We start from the raw sequence: 20,826 nt of genomic DNA, 5'->3' as shown, positions 1-20,826 counted from the left end.
AGATGTGAACCTAGCCTTACTATGCCAATATACAAGAAGTTTTCAGTTGAATAGTCATTAGAGTGCACGAGACACATAGTAACATGTACTATGCTTTGTTACAATTATGCTCCCATATTAAGTTGTACTGTATCCCTTATCAGGTGTACCATCAAATATGACCAAAACAACTAAAAACTTCAGGTTGAGTACTGTAGTGAGTAGTTGTTTCTGTGTTAGTAGGGTGACACCTAGTGGTCCTTTATAATCTAAGCCCAAAAGAAGCTCATTTTGGTATTAAATGTAAAGAAAAAGATGAAAACAGTCAAACAACATTTTCTACATATAAATGAGTGCATTTTTTTTTATTGCACTTGCACACTATAGTTTCAGGATAGTAGATTTTATTAGCTTCATTGAAGAGTGTTTCTGCTGTCCGTGACCTATTTAATGGACACCACCATGTGCGGATTACATTGCAGGGTTTACAGGTTTATGACTTTCCTGGTCTGAATTAAACATTTATGCTGGACATAGCTAAATATTTTATAAGTTTGATTGAGAATCTACAATCTTACAAACTAGAAGCAGATGACTAGGTGGATAGAACATATTTTAACACCACTATAAAAAAAAAACTTACACTCGTATAGGTTATTTCATAGTTAAAAAGGTTGTGTGATGGCCATTCTAAAAATTGTGTGTATGTGGCCTTACTGAGCCAGTATTATAGTTTCTGATAATACATGTGACATTCATGGTCATGTTGTTACTTTCCTCCTACCAGGCAAAATAGAGAAAGTAAAATCTCCATCTTCACCGCGAGCAGAAAGCATCCCTGTACAAAGTGATCCTCAGCTAGAAGATCCAACTGGATCCCAACGTCCTAAAAATCTCATGCAAACACTTATGGAAGATTATGAAAGTCATAAAAGTAAGAGACGTGACCGAATGGATGATTCTAGTGTAAGTTTTCCTCATCTTTATCTTTCGTGATCTTTTCTGCATATTTCCATAAGGGTTTTTCCACATCACGTTTAGCTTTGGTTCAATATATATGGCAGGACAGGACACTAAAAGGATATCTGTGACCGCTGTCATACAATGCCATAAAGAGTCATTTTGTAATAAAAATGTATATTTTTAAAATATGCAGTTTCTAGTAGATGATATTGTATGGAATGGTTAATCTAATATACTATTCCACACCTTATTTTTGATAGTATACTGCATATACTAGCCGGATGGCTATATATTACAGCGTGATGTGAACCCAACCTTACACATACTAATCTTTGCATAATTCTATGTCAACATGTGAATAACTACATTATCCAATAATACCAATAAGTATTCATGTACTATGTCATCCTTCATCTACTGTGGGGGTGGACTAACGCAATGTGACTTCTTAGTCCACCTCTCTGCTAATGTAACATCTTGATCCATGTCCTTAATATAATATGGGTGTGGAGTGGTTCATCCCAAAGGACTTGCTCCTACATAGATTCATCTAGCTTATGCTTTGCTCACCTCTAATTGACATGCTGCCAATGACTTGTCCATGTTAACATTGCATCCAAGCAGACTTCAGTGGACGCTCAACAACTGAAGTTACCATTGAAACATTTGTTTTGTGTTTTTCTGACCCTTTACCTTCCTACTGTATATCTCTCTTTCCAAGGATAGATATAGTACAGTTGTTTATCACTTTTATCTGCTTGTACCATGGGGTGATCAAAAAAAATCTTTCTATTAGGCAATTTGTCTTCCAAGACACTACATGGGCAAAAGTATTGGGACACAAGTTAAACCTGCAGGAGCTTTTATAACATCTTGCTATAAATTGATTATTCCCACTCGAACGACTTTCTACAAGATTTTGGAATTTGTCTGTAGGAATTTACCCTCTTTTATCCAGAAGTGCATTGACATTGGGCCTGGTTCACCATAATTTATTCCAAAGATGTTCAATGGGGATGAGATCAGGGTTCTGTTCGGGTGAGTCAGATTCTTCCACAACAAACTTGCCCAACCATGCTTTTATGGACCTTGCATTGTGCACTGGGGCAGGGCTGCATCATTAATGAGGCGATGTGAGGCAGCGGCCTCAGACAGCACTATCGGGGGGCGGCATGGAGGAGCGCTGGTCTGTATGCTTTCTGACAAGCTCCAGACCATTATTATATGCCGCCCCTCCTGATAGTAATGCCCCAGGCAGCGCTGTTAAATAGATCGGCGTCTGCAAGACACCGATCTATTTAAAACTAATTGTGTGGCTGTACACAGAGAAGACAGACAGACAACATGTCTGCTTCTCTGTGTGGGAAGCGCGATGTGATGACGTCATGCGCCTCCTACGCTGAGACACAGATGTCCTGCACCTTGTGATCCCGGGTGATGAAGAGGAGGCGCCGGCTACATCAAGCACTCCTAGGTAGGTGAGTATAACTTTTTTTTTTTGTGAGTATTTAAGGGGTCGTTAGGAGGGGGCACTTTATTTATTAACAGGAGTTATTTATATAAGGTCTATTGGGGCATTATTAAAACAAGGGGGGTATTTTAAATACCCCCTTGTAATAATAATGCTCCTAGTAGCCCTTTTATAAATCCCCCCTCTTGTATTAATAATGCCCCTAAAAGCCCTTATATAAATACTGCATATCATTAAAGGGTTTGGCCACTTTCAGGCCAATATTGACAAACAAATGTACAATAAAAAGATATACAATTTTCCAATATACTTTCTGTATCAATTCCTCACAGTTTTCTAGATCTCGGCTTACTGTCATTCATTCTGTTACTTCTAGTGGATAAAACTCTGACCATGGTCATGTGATTTCCGGTCCATAGTCATGTGATTTCCGGTCCATGGTCATGTGATGAGCACACAGGTGCCGCTCGTTATAGTCACAGCACAGTAATCAGACATCTGCCTGGTAACGAGCGGCACCTGTGTGCTCATCACATGACCATGGACCGGAAATCACATGACCATGGACAGACTTTTATCCTCTAGAAGTAACAGAATGAATGACAGCAAGCAGAGATCTAGAAAACTGTGAGGGATTGATACAGAAAGTATATTGGAAAATTGTATATCTTCTTATTGTACATTTGTTTGTCAATATTGGTCTGAAAGTGGCCAACCCTTTAACACAAGGGGGGTATTTATATAGGGACTATTAGGGGCATTATTAATATAAGGGGATAAGGGGGGGCATTATTACTAAGGGGCACTATTTAAAGAGGACCATTCATGAGTTGGGGCACATGCAGTTTTATATACTGCTGAAAAGCTGACAGTGAGCTGAATTCACAATCTGTTCCCCAGGTGCAGAGCTATCGGTCCCGATACCGTAGCTCTTCACTGTCAGAAGGGCGTTTCTGACAGTCAGTCAGGAACGTCCTTCTTTACAACAGCGCCTATAGCACTGTACTGTGAGAGCGGGGAGGAACGCCCCCTCCCCTCCTGATAGTACTCGTCCATATATGAGTACTGGGGGAGGCTTTCCTCCCCGCTCTCACAGTACAGAGCTATAGGTGCTGCTGTGAAGAAGGACGTTCCTGACTGACTGTCAGAAACGCCCTTCTGACAGTGAAGAGCTACGGTTCCGGCACCGATAGCTCTGCACCTGGGGAAAAGATCATGAAAGCCGACAATGTTCTGAATTCAATACACTGTCGGCTTTCCAGCGGTATATAAAACCGCATGTGCCCAAACTCATGAAAGGTCCTCAGACATGAAGAAACATGGTTCTCAAATTGGGAAGCATACAATTGCCCAAAATGTGTTGATGGTCAAGCTTTGATATTTCCCTGCACTGGAGCTGAGGGGCTTAGTCTAAACCCACAAAAAACAACCTGTCACGTATGGGACGTCCTAGCTCTTGACGCAGGTGCAGTTGTCATGGGTCGACTGACTCCATTCACTCAATCTTGGACACACCCTTCACTCAGGCTGCAAACTGAGTGTGAGTCGGACCTCATCACTGTCCACACACCACCACCACCATCATATCATGAGTTATGGTGAAAAACAGGGGCGTAACTTGAGGGGGTGCAGAGAGTGTAATTGCACCCAGGGTCAGGAGCCTTAGGGGGCCCATAAGCCCTGGCATAACTTAAATGGTTCACAGTGGTCTCATCTACCACTGGATCCATAAGCCTGGGGACAAGTAGATCACCCTCACCACAGAAAAAGTGATTAAACCGGTCAGATTATAGTCAAGGACAGATTCTGGTGGAAGGGGAGGTTGTACCACAGAAGGGGAGAAAATTGCTGTGGGGGCCCAAGCTGAACTTTTGCACCAGGGCCCTTTATCCTCTAGTTATATCACTGGTGGAAAAACTATGAGTAGTTTTACTCTTTGAAGTATCTTGACTCTTCAGTATTTGACAAGGATCCAGTGAAACTCCATGCTCTTGGAATACAATGGTAATATGTTACCAAATGTGAGGCATGTTACTATACAACTGTCTTTAAAAAAACTATTGTCTTAAATCTGAAAGCCCATCCACATTCTGCTTTTTCTGTATCTTTTGTCTGTCAGTGTCTTGTGTACTAATTCTCTTCTTTTCCTTCTCTCTCACCAGTATACCTGTAAATTACTGTCTTACAGAGTCACTACTGAGGTACCTGTGACCTGACTTTATTCCCATGGTTGCATGCATATTCCTCAGTGCATAGTTCCCTTATCATTATTTGTGTGCTCTGTCTGTAGTTTATATCATACTATGTGTAGGCCTAGGTCTGTAAAACATTTCATATTCATCAAACAATTATATACGTGTGTGTGCGTATGTGTATATGTGTATATATATTTAATTATATATATATAATATGTATTACTTGGATGCCAATTTTTTGTGCAAATCATTTTCTGTGCTGAAAATTATAACTTTTCTCACTTTTGCACCATAATCTCCCCATCAGATGTATGATCAATTACACCAGTTTTTAGGAGTAAATGATCCATGTACAAGTTAGCATAGATTACAGTGAAGCCAGACAGGCCAGTGGAGGGCGCACCCGATTTATGAAGCACACCTTCTGCTGTCAGTCTTCATCAATCTGCCACCCCCCCCCCCCCAAAAAAAAAAAATAAAAAAAAAATAAAATATATATATATAGTTCTAGTGCTTTGGGGGGTGTCACATTCAACAAATTCAATGATACCCACGATCAGAGTAGACTGATCGATCGCAGGCATTAACAGGTACAGGTATGCTGCTTTGGGGTTGGGGAGGTCGGTGATCATGGATCGGACCCGGACAGTTGAAATACTTTGGGGGGTTCACGCTCAACAATGCCCGCAATCATAGTAGACACTGATCGTGGACATTAATTCCAGGACTCCGGAGTATCAGGTAAAGTAGCTATGGCCACCTTTTAGGACCTGGCATCAGCTGTAATCGCATAGCAAATGTGAGGAAGGGTTTAAACTAGCTAGGGATTATTTTTGAGTAGGGTTTATATTTGAAGCCTACTCCAAAAACTTTGAAAATGTAGGTATATATATATATATATGTCAGGGGTCTGGGGTTGCTAGGTGGGGTGGCATAGACACACAAGTCCAGTTCTTTAGTCTGAAACAAAGGTAGAGTTTTATTTTCACACAAAAAGGTAGTGCAACAACAAAAGGAAATAATACAAAAATAAATACCTGCCTGGCTAGGCTCTAACTAAACATAGAATAGGTTACCTCACCTAGAATCACAGAAATCAAAAGCCAGTTGAGTCATTCAGGACACAGCTTCAAAAACATGAGCTCTCTTTGGCTCTCCATCCAAGCTCTGCCCAAAGTCTGCTGTTGGAGCTGGCTTCTTAAGCCTCCTTGATGAGCAGACTCTCTGCAGCTGGGTCGCTGCCAGAACATCCCCAGAGTGTGGACTGGAGGAGGGGGGTGGCATGACAGGTCCCACTACCAACCTACCTGCCATTCCTAAAAATCCTGTCCAATACTGAGCATTTACCACCTGACATTTTGGTGTGCCACATCTAATATTTGTGAGGTCTTGAGGTCAATATATATTGTCATAGGCAACATAACATGCACATATGAAATGTCTTCTTTCACATATCACTAAGCTGGCAATATACATTAAGCAGACGATATTTGAACATAAATTGCACAAATGGAGCAGCACAAACAAAACAGAACACCGGGTGGAAGGTCCCACAGTCCAGAGCGAATGACTGTATAGCAAAATCCAAAAAAGAAAAGCAGCACAACAATATAAAAAAAGAAATGGACTTATTAGCCCAATGCAATGTTTCAGTCTTTAATGTACCTTTACTGGACTAATAAAAAGTTAATTCTTTTTATAGATTGAAGTGCTGCCTTTATTTTTGGATTTCAGTATCTGAACAGCTATTTCTAGTAAATCTACCATAAACATGCGCATCTCATACTTTTTTCAAAGGAGGGTATAGGATAAGCACTGACAGTAACGTACTACTTGTAGGTACAAAGGATTGCAATCCTCTACACATTTAGAAATATGCCAATCCTTAGCGGTATCAACTTTTATGTAATATGTATGGCCCATATTCGATATGTTCATGTTTGACTATTATCAGTACACATATGGTGACCACATGAGGAGATACAAATTCAATGTTCTGCAATGGTGCGAATTATATTTTAGCAATTCTAATTTTCATGTCAATATCTGTTGAATAATAGAAACTATAGAATGTCTATAAATGTTTGCATCCTAGATAACTCCGTCTGTAGGCTGAATATTCATGCACCATAAGGGTAGTGATAACGCACCCTGCAGCTGTGTGGGATACACAAGGAGATTATGGGTAGCATTGATGAGTCACCCAAGTCCTGTAAGGGCTAAGGTCACAAGTGGAAAAATGCAGCAAAAAAATGAAGAAGCTTATGCGGTTCTCACTATCTTTCATTGTTGCCTTCCTCCATATAAGTCTATTGGGGATGCTGCTTTCTTTCAGAAAGACCTCCACTTCCTCTATTCAGGATCAGAGATCTTCATATACTCCATGTGAAAATATCATTGTAATGTGACCCCTGTCATGAGACATGGGTACGCAGAATATTTGGCACTTTTAAGCTGGGGCCTCATATGGTGTAAACGCTGTGGTTTACCTGTTGCAGAAATGCTGCGAAAAACACCAAAGCGTTTTACAGTCATTATATAGTGGATAGGATTCTAGTGAATCCCATCCCCACAGTATGGTAAAATACAGTCCTATGAAAAAGTTTGGGCACCCCTATTAATCTTAATCATTTTTAGTTCTAAATATTTTGGTGTTTGCAACAGCCATTACAGTTTGATATATCTAATAACTGATAGACACAGTAATATTTCAGGATTGAAATGAGGTTTATTGTACTAACATAAAATGTGCAATATGCATTAAACTAAAATATGACCGGTGCAAAAGTATGGGCACCTCAACAGAAAAGTGACATTAATATTTAGTAGATCCTCCTTTTGCAAAGATAACAGCCTCTAGTCGCTTCCTGTAGCTTTTAATCAGTTCCTGGATCCTGGATGAAGGGATTTTGGACCATTCCTCTTTACAAAACAATTCAAGTTCAGTTCGATGGTCGCCGAGTATGGACAGCCCGCTCTCAAATGATCTGAAAACAAAGATTGTTCAACATAGTTGTTCAGGGGAAGGATACAAAAAGTTGTCTCAGAGATTTAACCTGTCAGTTTCCATTGTGAGGAACATAGTAAGGAAATGGAAGACCACAGGGACAGTTCTTGTTAAGCCCAGAAGTGGCAAGCAAATAAAAATATCAGAAAGGCAGAGAAGAAGAATGGTGAGAACAGTCAAGGACAATCCACAGACCACCTACAAAGAGCTGCAGCATCATCTTGCTGCAGATGGTGTCAACAATACAGCGCACTTTGCACAAGGGGAAGCTGTATGGGAGACTGATAAGAAAGAAGCCGTTTCTGCAAGCACGCCACAAACAGAGTCGCCTGAGGTATGCAAAAGCACATTTGGACAAGCCAGCTTCATTTTGGAAGAAGGTCCTGTGGACTGATGAAACAAAGATTGAGTTGTTTGGTCATACAAAAAGGCGTTATGCATGGAGTCCAAAAAAAACAGCATTCCAAGAAAAACACATGCTACCCACTGTAAAATTTAGTGGAGGTTCCATCATGCTTTGGGGCTGTGTGGTCAATGCCGGCACCGGGAATCTTGTTAAAGTTGAGGGTCGCATGGATTCCACTCAGTATCAGCAGATTCTTGAGAATAACGTTCAAGAATCAGTGACGAAGTTGAAGTTACTTCGGGGATGGATATTTCAGCAACACAATGATCCAAAACACCGCTCCAAATCCTCAGGCATTCATGCAGAGGAACAATTACAATGTTCTGGAATGGCCATCCCAGTCCCCAGACCTGAATATCATTGAACATCTGTGGGATGATTTGAAGCGGGCTGTCCATGCTCGGCGACCATCAAACTTAACTGAACTTGAATTGTTTTGTAAAGAGGAATGGTCCAAAATACCTTCATCCAGGATCCAGGAACTGATTAAAAGCTACAGGAAGTGACTAGAGACTGTTATCTTTGCAAAAGGAGGATCTACTAAATATTAATGTCACTTTTCTGTTGAGGTGCCCATACTTTTGCACCGGTCAAATTTTGGTTTAATGCATATTGCACATTTTCTGTTAGTACAATAAACCTCATTTCAATCCTGAAATATTACTGTGTCCATCAGTTATTAGATATATCAAACTGAAATGGCTGTTGCAAACACCAAAATATTTAGAACTAAAAATGATTAAGATTAATAGGGGTGCCCAAACTTTTTCATAGGACTGTATATGCAGTGATTTTGGAAATCGCAGCATGTCAGTTATACTTATGGAAACGCCAGTGGTTTCCCCATAGGTATAATTAAAGCAGAATATGTGCAGAGGAAACTTCTGCGGACTTTCTGTGAAAAGCGCTGTGGGAAAAATTGCGATGTGTAGCTCCCGTGGTTTTTCCTGCAGCACTTTTTTGCTATGACGCTACGTGGGGCCTTAGCCTTAGACTCTGCCTAATTAAAGGGTACTCCACTGCTTACCTAAGTCTGCGCTCAAGTAAAAGTCTGAACTGGACAGCGACAGTAAGGATGTAATCTTGTTTTCATAGACTTTTAAACTATTTAACTTAAGATTTATTATTTATTGGTGGGAAATACAGACTAGACCCCTTATTATTTTAGAATACAGAGCAAACCATTACAAGTTATCTGACCCCTTACCAGCCAACAAAAATCTAACACCAAACCGGAACACCAACATTAATATGAGCCCAGACTAGGCCATATTCCAGACCTCTAAAATTAATCAGGTCCTAGATCTCTAAAATAAGTCTTGATTTTTCTTGCTGCATTTTTCGAGGGGAATGGTGGCCAGAATGCCAGAATGGGATGCAAGTGCAGATGTGAACCTAGCCTTAGTTTGCTTAGTTTTTACTGATGCATAAATGTTGATTTGGATAGTGAACAGTAAAAGGCTAAACACCATTGTGACTATTGTGAATGACCGTAGTGCGCTCTATATTAACTAGGATTAATTATCTGATTCCTCTCATTGCAGGTCCTTGAGGCAGTCAGAGTAAATCGGAGGAAGAGTGCACTGGCGCTACGCTGGGAAGCAGGGATTTATGCCAACCGTGAAGAGGATGAATAGAAACTTTTTCATGGAAAGATGTAGAAACCAAAAATGAATCTTATAACCATATATTTATTGAAAAATAAGCAGCCTCTGCAACCCATATACAAATAAAGACCATTTATGAGAAAGACTGAACAAATGCTTGAACTAATTCGCACTGGCAGCAATGTAAGGTTTGGACTCTCAGGAAAAGGATTTGGATCGCTGGCATTAGGAAAGTAAGCTGACCCCACACATTTGGGCTCCACAAAGATAACAAGCCAAGCCAAACAAACCATGCAATTGCTTTCTTCATGCACATAGCTTTGAATTGCTTTTTGGAGTCATATACCTTCCTCTAACCACAGCATGTTGGGAGCACCACTACCCCAATGAAGGGTTGTCTCTTTTGTGGGTCTGCTCTGCAAATGTATGTACCTACAGGGTACAAGTATACATTTCACAGTATGTTCTGCTCAGTCACAATGTATTATTTATATGTGGCTTTCTGCAGTTCATGCTTATGGGAAGTCACTTGGCTAAATGGGATGAACAACATTAAATGCTATCTATCTAGATCGCGTTCTCTAATTTATATATATATATATTTTTCTGCAGAAATTCTACATAACCAAATTATTCCATAAAAGCTTTTGTTTGGTCATTTAATGTCACCCTGAAAATGCAACATCGAAGCATTCTTATTTAAAGCACAACATTATCACAAACTGTGCACACGTTCACATTTGTGGCTCTCAGGGAGGAAAGGGTTAATCTTTCTTTTAGTTTTTTTTTCTTTACTTCTAACAAGTACAGCAGCTTTAAGTAAAAACCCACAGTGATTCTGCCCCTGACATATGACTATATATGATATTAGACTAGAGAGTGTTCCCTAACACTTGAGAGCACAGCTGTACATTGTCCTTGGATATGACGCATAAAATTGAATTGCTCAGCAAAGTATTGTTGTACTAGTCCTCGCTCTACACGCGGAGCCATCGAAGGCCTGCAACACAGCACAGCAAAATACTGTTCATTTAAGTAACACATTTTATTCACCATTTTTTCAAACACTTGGCCACTTGGGTCGAAGAGCTTGAGGGTTCATTTTGTGATAAATGTGTTTCACTGAAATACTACAATATGGTTACAAACACATATCATATATTTATTTCATGTATCTATGAATAAAACCAAACAAACTGCTGCTTGAGGGTGAGTTTTTCTGAAATCAGTGCAATCTGAAATAGCGATGATATATAGCCATGTTTGGGGTGGTTACCATCACTCTTCATGTTCCAGTAATACTTGTAATATTACCCACTACACTAGTATTCTTTATTAAAGGGGCTCTATCAGCAAAATTATGCTGTATGAGTCCCACATATGCCTGAATAGCCTTTAAAAAGGCTATTCAGGCACAGCTAATGTTGTTTTAACCCCCTCCCTTTAAAATAATACCCTAAAAACAAATATGCAAATGATACTTACCGTGCACGGTGGGCGGTCGTGCTCTGTCGGACGTCATCTTGCTGTCATGCCTTCCTCTTCTTTCTTCTTCCAGCGATGTACTCCTGTCCTGGCTCTTCCACGCCTTGATCTTCTGTTCTTCCAAAATGAAGCGGTTCGCGAGCATACTGTGCACGCGCGGGATTTGAACCAAACCCGCCGGAAGAACAGAAGATCAAGGCAGGGAAGAGCCAGGACAGGAGTGACAGAAGAAAGAAGAGGAAGGTGTGACAGCAGATGACGTCCTCAAATTTTATAAATTTGAGGGCCTGCCTTTAATATATGCCACCAATTCTAGAATATCACTGTTTACATGCTTGGAGCTGGGCCATTGGGAGTTATTAGAGCAGTGTCCCATAAACTTGAGCAGTTGTTTTTGCTGTGATCAGGGGTCCAGTCTTGGAGGGAGTCTTTCTATTAGAACTAAGTATGTTAGCCAAGCCCAGCAAATAGATAGGTTAAGGTCACCTGAATCAAATGTTATCCCCTTGTGTTTTACCCTTGGTTGCTGAGTTATCGCTGTTTTGTCAGTAAGCAATAAACGCTATAGTAACATAGGCGTGAAGTAGGGCCCCAGCCCAGCATATATTACATATAAGCGCTTCCCATATGGCAATTAGTCGCCTTTCTACCTGCAACTGACCTACTATCTGCCATTACTCTATTTATCATCCTCCAGGAGTGTATGAGAGTCTCATCAAAGGGATCCTATCATTAGAATCCCTTTTTTTTCTAAGTAACACATAGGAATAGCCTTAAGAAAGGCTATTCTTCTCCTACCTTTAGATGTCTTCTCCGCACCACCGTTCAGTAGATATTCCGTTTTCCTTCTTTATGCAAATGAGTTCTCTCGCAGGACTGGGAGCGGGCCCCAGCGCTCAAACAGCTCTTTGTCGTCTTCCGGCCTGGCTTTCAATCTTCTACGCATGCACAATCAGCTCTGCCCGTTCACGTAAGCGGTCACAAAAAAATGGCTTTGCGCAGGTGCAGTCGACTCTGCCCGCTGGCAGAGCCGATTGCGTATGCATAGAAGATTGAAAGCCAGGCCGTAGAGACGATGCGTAGAGACCGGTTCCTGAAGAAGATGGAGGCCTCGCTGGAGAGTTCTCTCGCAGCATTGCGGATGTCCCCAGTGCTGTCTGAGCGCTGGGGCCCGCCCACAGTGCTGCAAGAGAACTCATTTGCATAAAGACAGAAAACGGAATATCTACCGAACGGTGGTGCAGAGAAGACATCTAAAGGTAGGAGAAGAATAGCCTTTCTTAAGATTATTCCTATGTGTTAGTTAGAAAAAAAGGGATTCTAATGATAGGATCCCTTTAAGGTCTGTTGACTGAAAAACATTTCAAATCTCTACATATAATATATATACCTGTATTAATTTTTTCAGGGATTAACTTGATGCATTACTGCATATTCTAGATATCTGAAATTTCTGAAATTTCCCCAATGTGGGACTATTAAAGTATTATCTTATCTTATTATCAAGTATACACCAATTTGGTGATTAATAAACATTCTTAATTGCACTTTGGAGTGTGAAGTCTCTGATATGTCACATTGCTTCAGAGTTACACCCTCATTGCTCCATAGAGCTCACATTGACCTAAACAGCACTATCCTGGCAATGGAATCAACAAGACACAAGGAGGAAGGGGAGGGGGGCATTTTATTTGGATGACCCTAATTTACCTAGGTTGGTATGCTGGGCTCTGGTGACAAACTCCCTTTTAGTGTAGGCCATCAATTTTATAAAATTGGATTTCCTTATTAAGTGAACAATGAAGGTTCCTATTAAATGACCCATTGAACTCTTAGCAGTGGGAACTAATACCTGTGCATTGGAACATGGAAAATTCAAAATCCAAATCATACAAATCCCTCCTGAATTCTAAGAAATATTAACGAAATATTGCTCTCAAAGCAAAGATGACAATGATCCCCCATTCTGGTAGTAGGTATTGCCACGTGGGACAGATACATATGTTCTGACTTTGGTTTCCAACTCCACTGTCCATGACCCTTTCTTACTCCTTGTTTAGGAACAATGCAGTTTCTCTGGACAGAGGAATCCTGCACATGTTCTAGGCCCCTTTATAATGGGTAAGGGAACAATCAGGTTTAGGCCTCATCTCTCCAAGGTCCCCAAAGCATGGTCTGCACCTGTGGTATGTACACCCTTGGGGGAAAACCACTGTGGTCTGACTTCTGGTTAATGGATTTTTGTGCAGTTTCCAATGGAGTTGCTATAAATATTCCTGTGATTTAACAGGTAATTGTGTGAAGCAATTGTGATATTCACAATGCAAAGTGGGGTGGATATAATAAACTGTATTTTACAGAATACACAGTTAATATGCTATCTTAAAAACGTTTACTAGCCATAGGAAAGATCAAGGACATTGTGTGGATATGAAATTACCTGTATAGGCTATAGACTGCCTATAGTCTTTGTCCCAAGAGTAATTTATTATATGGAAGTATATTAGGGAATTACATATAATGGAAAGATCACTTTTGTAAAGATATCCTGCTCAGGGACGTAAGAGGGTTATCTAGAGTTGGGAAAAAACTAAAATTTCCTAGAAAAATGTCCACTTTTGTCCATGGTTTATGCCTGATATTACAGCATATTCCTATCAAGCCAGTGAGACTGAGCTGCAAAACCAACACTATACATAATACTAGTGGCGCTGTTTCTGGAAATAAAAAATACCTTTCTAGTCCCCGACAGGCCCTTTAAGGAACGCTTTATTTGATAGGATAACACAATCCTTATCGTGACATGGTGCAAGATATATGAATGTATTGTTAGGCACTATAGACTATTGAATATACCTGATAGGGTTGCACATATTTTAGCACTATCTAATAGTTAATGGATGGGAAGGAGACCAGTCACATATCTGCGGCTGGTGTAAATTAAGCCCTGACTTGCATTTTGTGTAAGTATCCTAAAATTATGCTCTTAGCATCTCTTATTCAACCAAATTCCTATAGGATTTTGTGTACGAGAAAGACATTAAATACAAGCATACAGGAAGAACTTGTTCCCTCACAGTATATCAAATGCTGAATATTCAGAGGACGCTTCTTTGTATATTGGGAGTCATTGGTCTGAATAAAAGTAAACCAGTATGATATAATGTTAGGTTCAGTGGTACAGTATAAGCGGCTGCGCAGGATCCTGCTTCACTACGGTTTTTGCTAGTTATCACTAGACTTTGGATGTGTTTTATTTACCTACAAACGGTCAATTGGAGAGAAATACGCAAGTGCCATGAATTCCTCAAGAGCATCTGTGGTGTGCACAGTGCGGAGGTGGCGTCAGCTCATTTGAAGAGATGGTTCTGTGTTCTTATATGCTGCCAATCTTTAGGAATCGGTGACATCATTGAAGCATTTAGTGATATGATAGGACTATTGTGTATATTTAAAATGTCTGCCTTTATCTTTTGAAATATTTTTATGTAATTCAGTATTTGGGGTTACCCAACAAATGTATTTGTATTTGCACAAGCCACACATTGAAAGATTTAGAAATGATCATATTTATCTTGTGTTATATAACCACATATTTAGGCCTTGTTTGTTATACTTGTCACTTAAAGCAATATGCTAGTTATTATATATTTTTGTCTAAAAGCTGTTTGCTATGCAGCTACAGTATGCATATATTTTTTCTTTATAAATAAAGTGCCCACAGTGAATATATTACTATATATAAAGATATTACGCAAATCGCCATGAAAGCTTGGCTTATTCAATACTCACTGTTTCTGATCTTTAGGTAGTTATAAACCTTACTACCAAATGTTCCTAATATGCTATACATGTTGGACTGTGTGCAGTGTAGTACGCGTGTACTCCTTGTCCATAAAGAGAATATAAAGGGCATGTCCAACCAGGTAAATTAAAATACAAAAACCCCTTGAATATTATAAAATAATCAAAGAAGCAACCGTCAATCCCAGTACCATATTGGTCTCTGTATCCTGACCTCCAGCATTTATGATATGTCCAATACAGACATTTGACCATGGCAGTCAATCCCTGGTCCACCGGAGTAACCTAAGTGGTGTCATGTTCTCCCCTATTATACCTATACGGACAACGCAAGCGTTTCCACAGGTATAATTGAAATGCTGTGATTTTATGTTGCAGATTTTTTTCTGCAGTGACTGGATGGGATTAGCCAGCATTCAATCCACTTTGCAGGTTCTGTAGAATGCAGCGTTTTTTGCCACTGCATTTTCGCAATGTGGGGCCCCAGCCTAATACAAATATCCACAGCAAGCTAGGGATTCTGGCAGATTTCAGGTCTGGAACCTACTGAATTGTAAATGGAGATCTACGATATAATATACCCAATATTATATAGATATATAGATAGATAAACAATACCATTTATTTTCATAGTTACTCAATGTTTTATGTAAAATATATCTATACATGGTGTTGAAAAGGTGCACATATTCTTTCTGCTTTGAAACTTATGCCACTATACTTTTACAATTACAAACGGCAAGATACGATGGTAATCTTCTATTGATGCCTCCTAATATCAGAAAAGAGTAAGGGTCCATTCACACAGAGTTTTTTGGCGAGGAAAAAATCCGCTTCAGGAATTAGGAAATGTTTTTTTTCCTCCAGCACAGTGTATCAACCTTGAAAAAACCACTAGCAGTTTTTCCATGTAGTTTTTGCCAGTTCCACGTGGATTTTCCACCTCTCAACATCTACATTAAATTAAAAAAACACAGCATGTCAAATTTACCTACAGAAATGCTCCCTATAGATTTAATAAGTGAAAAAAAGCTGCAGAGAAAAAACTCAGCAAAAACGCAATGTGTTTCCACTGCATTTTTTAGCTGCGTTTTGGGGTTTTAGCCATAAAGTAGTCTGATAAATCCAAAGGAAAAAAAACGAAGTTCAGCGAGGTCCTCTTTGTGTTTAAAATATCCTTTTTATTGATATCATTAAAATGTTGACAAGACACACTGCATAGGTCAACAGTACATAGACAGCTCAAACCACATGGTTAAATGACAGACCAAATTGACTGGCCGACGCATTTCGAAACTATTGTTTCTTAGTCATGCCTTAGCCATGACTAAGAAACAATAGTTTCGAAACGCGTCGGCCAGTCAACTTGGTCTGTCATTTAACCATGTGGTTTGAGCTGTCTATGTACTGTTGACCTATGCAGTGTGTCTTGTCAACATTTTAATGATATCAATAAAAAGGATATTTTAAAGATAAAGAGGATCTCGCTGAACTTCATTTTTTTCCTTTGGATTTATCTTGTATCGGGTCCCTGGCCGGAGGTACCATGAAGCTCTGTGATTACGTCCTTCATCTGGATAAGTAAGTCTTTGGACTATATATGCTTTGGATCACCAAGATCAATTTCCTGTGATTTGTTGGATGATATATACACATTTTTTTCTTCCATTGATGAATGTGGGGGTTACTTGTCCTTTTTCCCTTTCCCTTTGGAATTATTTATAAAGTAGTCTGGACTAATTACATCTTTTAGGTCAGGGCCACACGTGGCATAAACACTTCAGTTCACTCGCGGTGGAAATGCAGCGGAAATAACTGCGACGTTTCACAGTCACAGTAGTGTGGATGGGATTGTAACAAATCCCATGCCCAATTTGCGGTAAAATAGGTGGTGCGTCGTGGTTCTGGTTTTCGCAGCATCTCAATTATATCTACGGAAACGATGGCAGTTTCTCTATGGATGTGATTGAAACAGAAAGTCTGCAGAGGAAACCACTCCGAAATTTCTGTCAAAAGCACTGCGGGAACACCCACAATATATTTCACCGTGGATTTTACCACAGCGCTTTTTTGGTGTGCAAAAGTGGGGCCTTAGCCTTAAAGAGGGCCTTTCATGTCCTCATGAATTTGCAGTTTTATATACCGCTAGAAAGCCGACAGATTCGCTTTCCCGATATGTGCCCAGTGGTGGAGATATTAGTGCCGTTAGTTTTGGTGAAAGGTCCTCTTTAAAAAAAAAACAAAAAAACACCCCAATATGTTTCCTATTCTGCGATTTTTAATTTTCACTGTGCGTATATTATTATTTTTAAACTGAATTCATTTGAAATGTAGAAAAATAGAACATATAACAGGTATCAGTGTTACACAACGAATACTCTCTGGATTTGGCTTACACATTTTGGCTTACAGCATTATATTTTAGGGAAAAAAAAAAATGGGCACATATTTTCAAAGATTTGTTTTAGCTTGTAATAATTTTGTTGCGGATATATATATATATATATATATATATATATATATATGAAGAGCTCAACGGAAAAATGGCCTAAGTCCACATTTTGTCATATTTCAAATTATTACCTAGAAAGCTTCTTTGTACCTCGTTCTATGCATTGGGTTTACAAGGTACCTAGGCTTAATGACCTAAGTCCATATATTTCAATGCAGAAGAATTTACATTCAATGGAATAATGGCCTAAGTCCAATACAAATTTCGTTTTTCTCACAATATTGATTTTTGGACTTAGGCCATTTTTCCGTTGAGCTCTATATATATATATATATATATATATATATATATAATTTTTACAGTGTGATATAAAATGAAATGGTGGCTGTGTTTTAATGGCAGACAAATCATTCATACTGTGTTTGGCTTTATATATGTATGTAACCACCTACACGTTATCCCGCTTTTGTTTATTGTGTTTGTGAAGCCTATAAGTATATAATTATTTTCTCATTAAAACTCAGACTGGAGTTGTGTTATTTTACTGGATGTATCTTCTGAAATGTCAAAAAGACCAACTAATGGAATGAATGAGAATGATGCAGATCCACCTACTGTAAAGCGACGGTCTCAAACTCAGCTGGGCAAATGGGCCATACATGTAAAAAATTTGAACTTGATGGGCCGCATTCCTTTCAGATTCTACAGTATATAATACAAATTTATTGTTAAATACCTGTAACAGTGGCCACATACAGTTTAATGTTTCCAGCAGTCCGGTCTACGGAGTTATAAAAAAAAGTTTCCTGTGTGAATGCTATAACAGGAGGAAAAAAAATCTAATTTAAATAAAAAGTAATAAAGCAATAGACATTTACCAAAATGATATAACTAAAAAGTACCTCTTGCCCGACAAAAAAGACACCCTATGCATTCCCGTACATAGAAATTTTGGTATCCCCAGAAGCATACCAACTCATAGAATACAGGTGAAATTGCAGAGTACAACCCTGAAGAGGAGACTGGGAAGAGAGGATGAGGATAACACTGGCTGTGCCACCTGCTAGGCCGGGAGTGCTCCGCTCTCACCCCAATCCCTCTCCAGGGCTGCGCACAGCCAGGGGTCCTGTAGCACTACCGAATGGTGTAGATAGTGTCTTGTTTCCCCTGGGGCACTTCTTGTTGGGAGAGACAGCTTCTCCTAGCTGAGCCGTTAAGGTGGGGTTCAGAAGGGCCCTTGGTGTTTGTGCAGGTAACAACTCAGGAGTCCAGTGTTGCAGGGTAAACCAAAGAACTTGTTTATTGAATAGCTTTTAACAGATTCCCCAGCAGCTTCCAGATGGGTACAGATACAGTTTGCAATTCCCAAAGCCTTGATCTTAGGAGGTGTTCACCAGGATAGACACAGACTCTGCAGCAAATACAGTTCGCCTACTCCTCCACTCGTACCACTCCCTACATCGTCCTGAAAGAGACTCAAGTAGCTGAAAACTAGGCTCGACTGAAATACTTCTGTCGGAAACACCTCTGTTGCTCCTACTGGCACGGAAAAGCAGATGTCTCTTGGAGATGAATCAGACTTTCTCTCTATCTCAAGGGCTATCTCCAGATAAACTGGGATACTCAGAGATGCAACAAATAACTCTCTATCTCAAGGACTGTCTCTGGAACGAACCTGGAACACGAAGACTCCCTCCTAGTTGCTGGACTGGTGTCTGCTGGGTTTCTCTCTGAGTTCTCCCTCTGCCTCTGCACGGTAGGGCACTTGTATAGATGGGCTGCAACAGCTCTTCTGTACTAGCCTGAACCTGAACTGCACTGAACTGGACTAATCTGTGACTCCTAACAGGGAACTATATACCCTCTCTTCCAACCCCGCCCAGTGGTCTGTGATTAGCCATGAGGTAGTATGCATTATTCAAGCAGCAGAAAGTGCAAATATTCAAGAAATGGCATATTTTTCACATTTCGCATAGAACACAGAAGACAGGACAAACAAGACAACCTTGAGGTACAAGTGACACACAAAACATATAGCAGCTCACTCCGGGATGCTGCAACATGGCATGTTGGCTGCAAAGTGAATGCCATAAAAATGAAGTCCGTAACGAACTTGCACTAGTGCAGGGTTTTTTTTTTACAATTTCACCCTATTCTGATTTTTTTTCTATCTTGCCAGTACATCATAAGGAATATTAAATGGTGCCACTATGAAGTACAATTTGTTTCACAAACATTACACTTGCATATGGCTCTGTGAATGGAAAAATAAAAATAAAAATGTCGGGTTTGGAAGGCTATGAGTCAAAAAACGAAAATTAAATATTGAAAAATGTTCCCCTAATTTTTTTTCCCCAATTTAAGCACTGGTGATACGGGATGGTTAAGCTAAGTGGTATACTTAGATATCAGCAGCCCAATAATTAATGTGTCATCTTCTGTCATTACTTTCCCTGAAAGGCTTTTCCTATGAATACATAACTCTTGCATGGTGTCATAATATGTTTGATGCTAGCCATAGTATGTGTCTGGATTGTATGGCTACAGCTCCTATTGGAATCCCCTAAAATTTTTGGGTAAATTATGTTACTATGGAACCTGTGGAAAAAATATTACCATGCGTTATGTCGTACAGCATTATGGAGGTATTGTTATCTAGAAACATTTACGTCATAAACCATGTGGAAGTACTTTGAACACCTATAGTTTTCAAGTTTTTTGAGGTTTCTTAATTGTGTACTTGTTAACTTTCAACTCTAGCGATCATCTACTCGAAAGTCAGTTTGAGAAGGAAGGGAATATCAGAAACCCCCAGTGGGCAACATGGACTTTGCTGCAATGTCTATAAGCAATGGACATTATTCAACTCAAAGTGAATACATTGTAAAAAAAAAAAAAAAAATATGGAGCAATCCCGAGGTCTCTGAGGTTACTTGAAAAAAAAAAAAAGATAAAAAAATAGGAACAACTAGTAAAAATCCAAAATATAAATATCAGCTCATCATGGCTACCTTTACACATATGATGCAATGAAAAGAAGTTTGCCGCCTGTAGATGTTAATAAAACCTTTTGACCTGGGGAGTCACTGGCAACCTGCTCCTGCCTTCTGCAACTACAGTCTTTGTAAGCAGATTAAGGCAAAGGTCCACATACTGGCAACACATCGTGGTTTTTCCCGCAGTGCTTATCACAGAAAGTCCGCAGAGGTTACCTCTGCAGTCTCTTTGCTTCCATTATACCTATAGGTAAATCTCCAGAATTTCCATAAGTGGTAATTGACATGCTGTGATTTCTAAAACCACAGTGCTTTTGGCATACCTCCCAACTTTTGAAGAACCGAAAGAAGGACATAATGTGCGGCGCGCGTAGCAAATTTAGCCACACCCACTTTTGTGTTGACTCCGCCCACTCGTTAATTTTTCATGTGCCCACACACAGTATAATCCTCCTACAGTC

The 20,826-nt window shown here is 39.7% G+C and overlaps 1 protein-coding gene across 4 annotated transcripts in view; it reads left to right on the top strand.

Annotated features, from left to right (window-relative positions):
• LOC142211984 (PALM2-AKAP2 fusion protein-like) overlaps window positions 1-10,829 on the top strand; it is an 84,999-nt gene extending 74,170 nt beyond the window's left edge. For 3 of the 4 annotated variants that reach the window (XM_075280422.1, XM_075280421.1, XM_075280423.1), the window contains exons 3-5: window positions 767-945; window positions 4,576-4,614; window positions 9,566-10,829. In XM_075280422.1, the coding sequence (XP_075136523.1) occupies window positions 767-945; window positions 4,576-4,614; window positions 9,566-9,658 (311 nt within the window). In that variant the 3' untranslated portion in view covers window positions 9,659-10,829. The remainder of the gene's footprint in view (window positions 1-766; window positions 946-4,575; window positions 4,615-9,565) is intronic. The other variant, XM_075280424.1, reaches the window with a different exon arrangement.
• Window positions 10,830-20,826: the final 9,997 nt, after the last annotated feature.

The sequence above is a fragment of the Leptodactylus fuscus genome, chromosome 1 (assembly GCF_031893055.1).
Source record: "Leptodactylus fuscus isolate aLepFus1 chromosome 1, aLepFus1.hap2, whole genome shotgun sequence".
Classification (NCBI taxonomy): Eukaryota; Metazoa; Chordata; class Amphibia; order Anura; family Leptodactylidae; genus Leptodactylus; species Leptodactylus fuscus.
The sequence above is the reverse complement of the archived record's forward strand: the minus strand, read 5'-3'. Positions and strand labels throughout refer to the sequence as shown.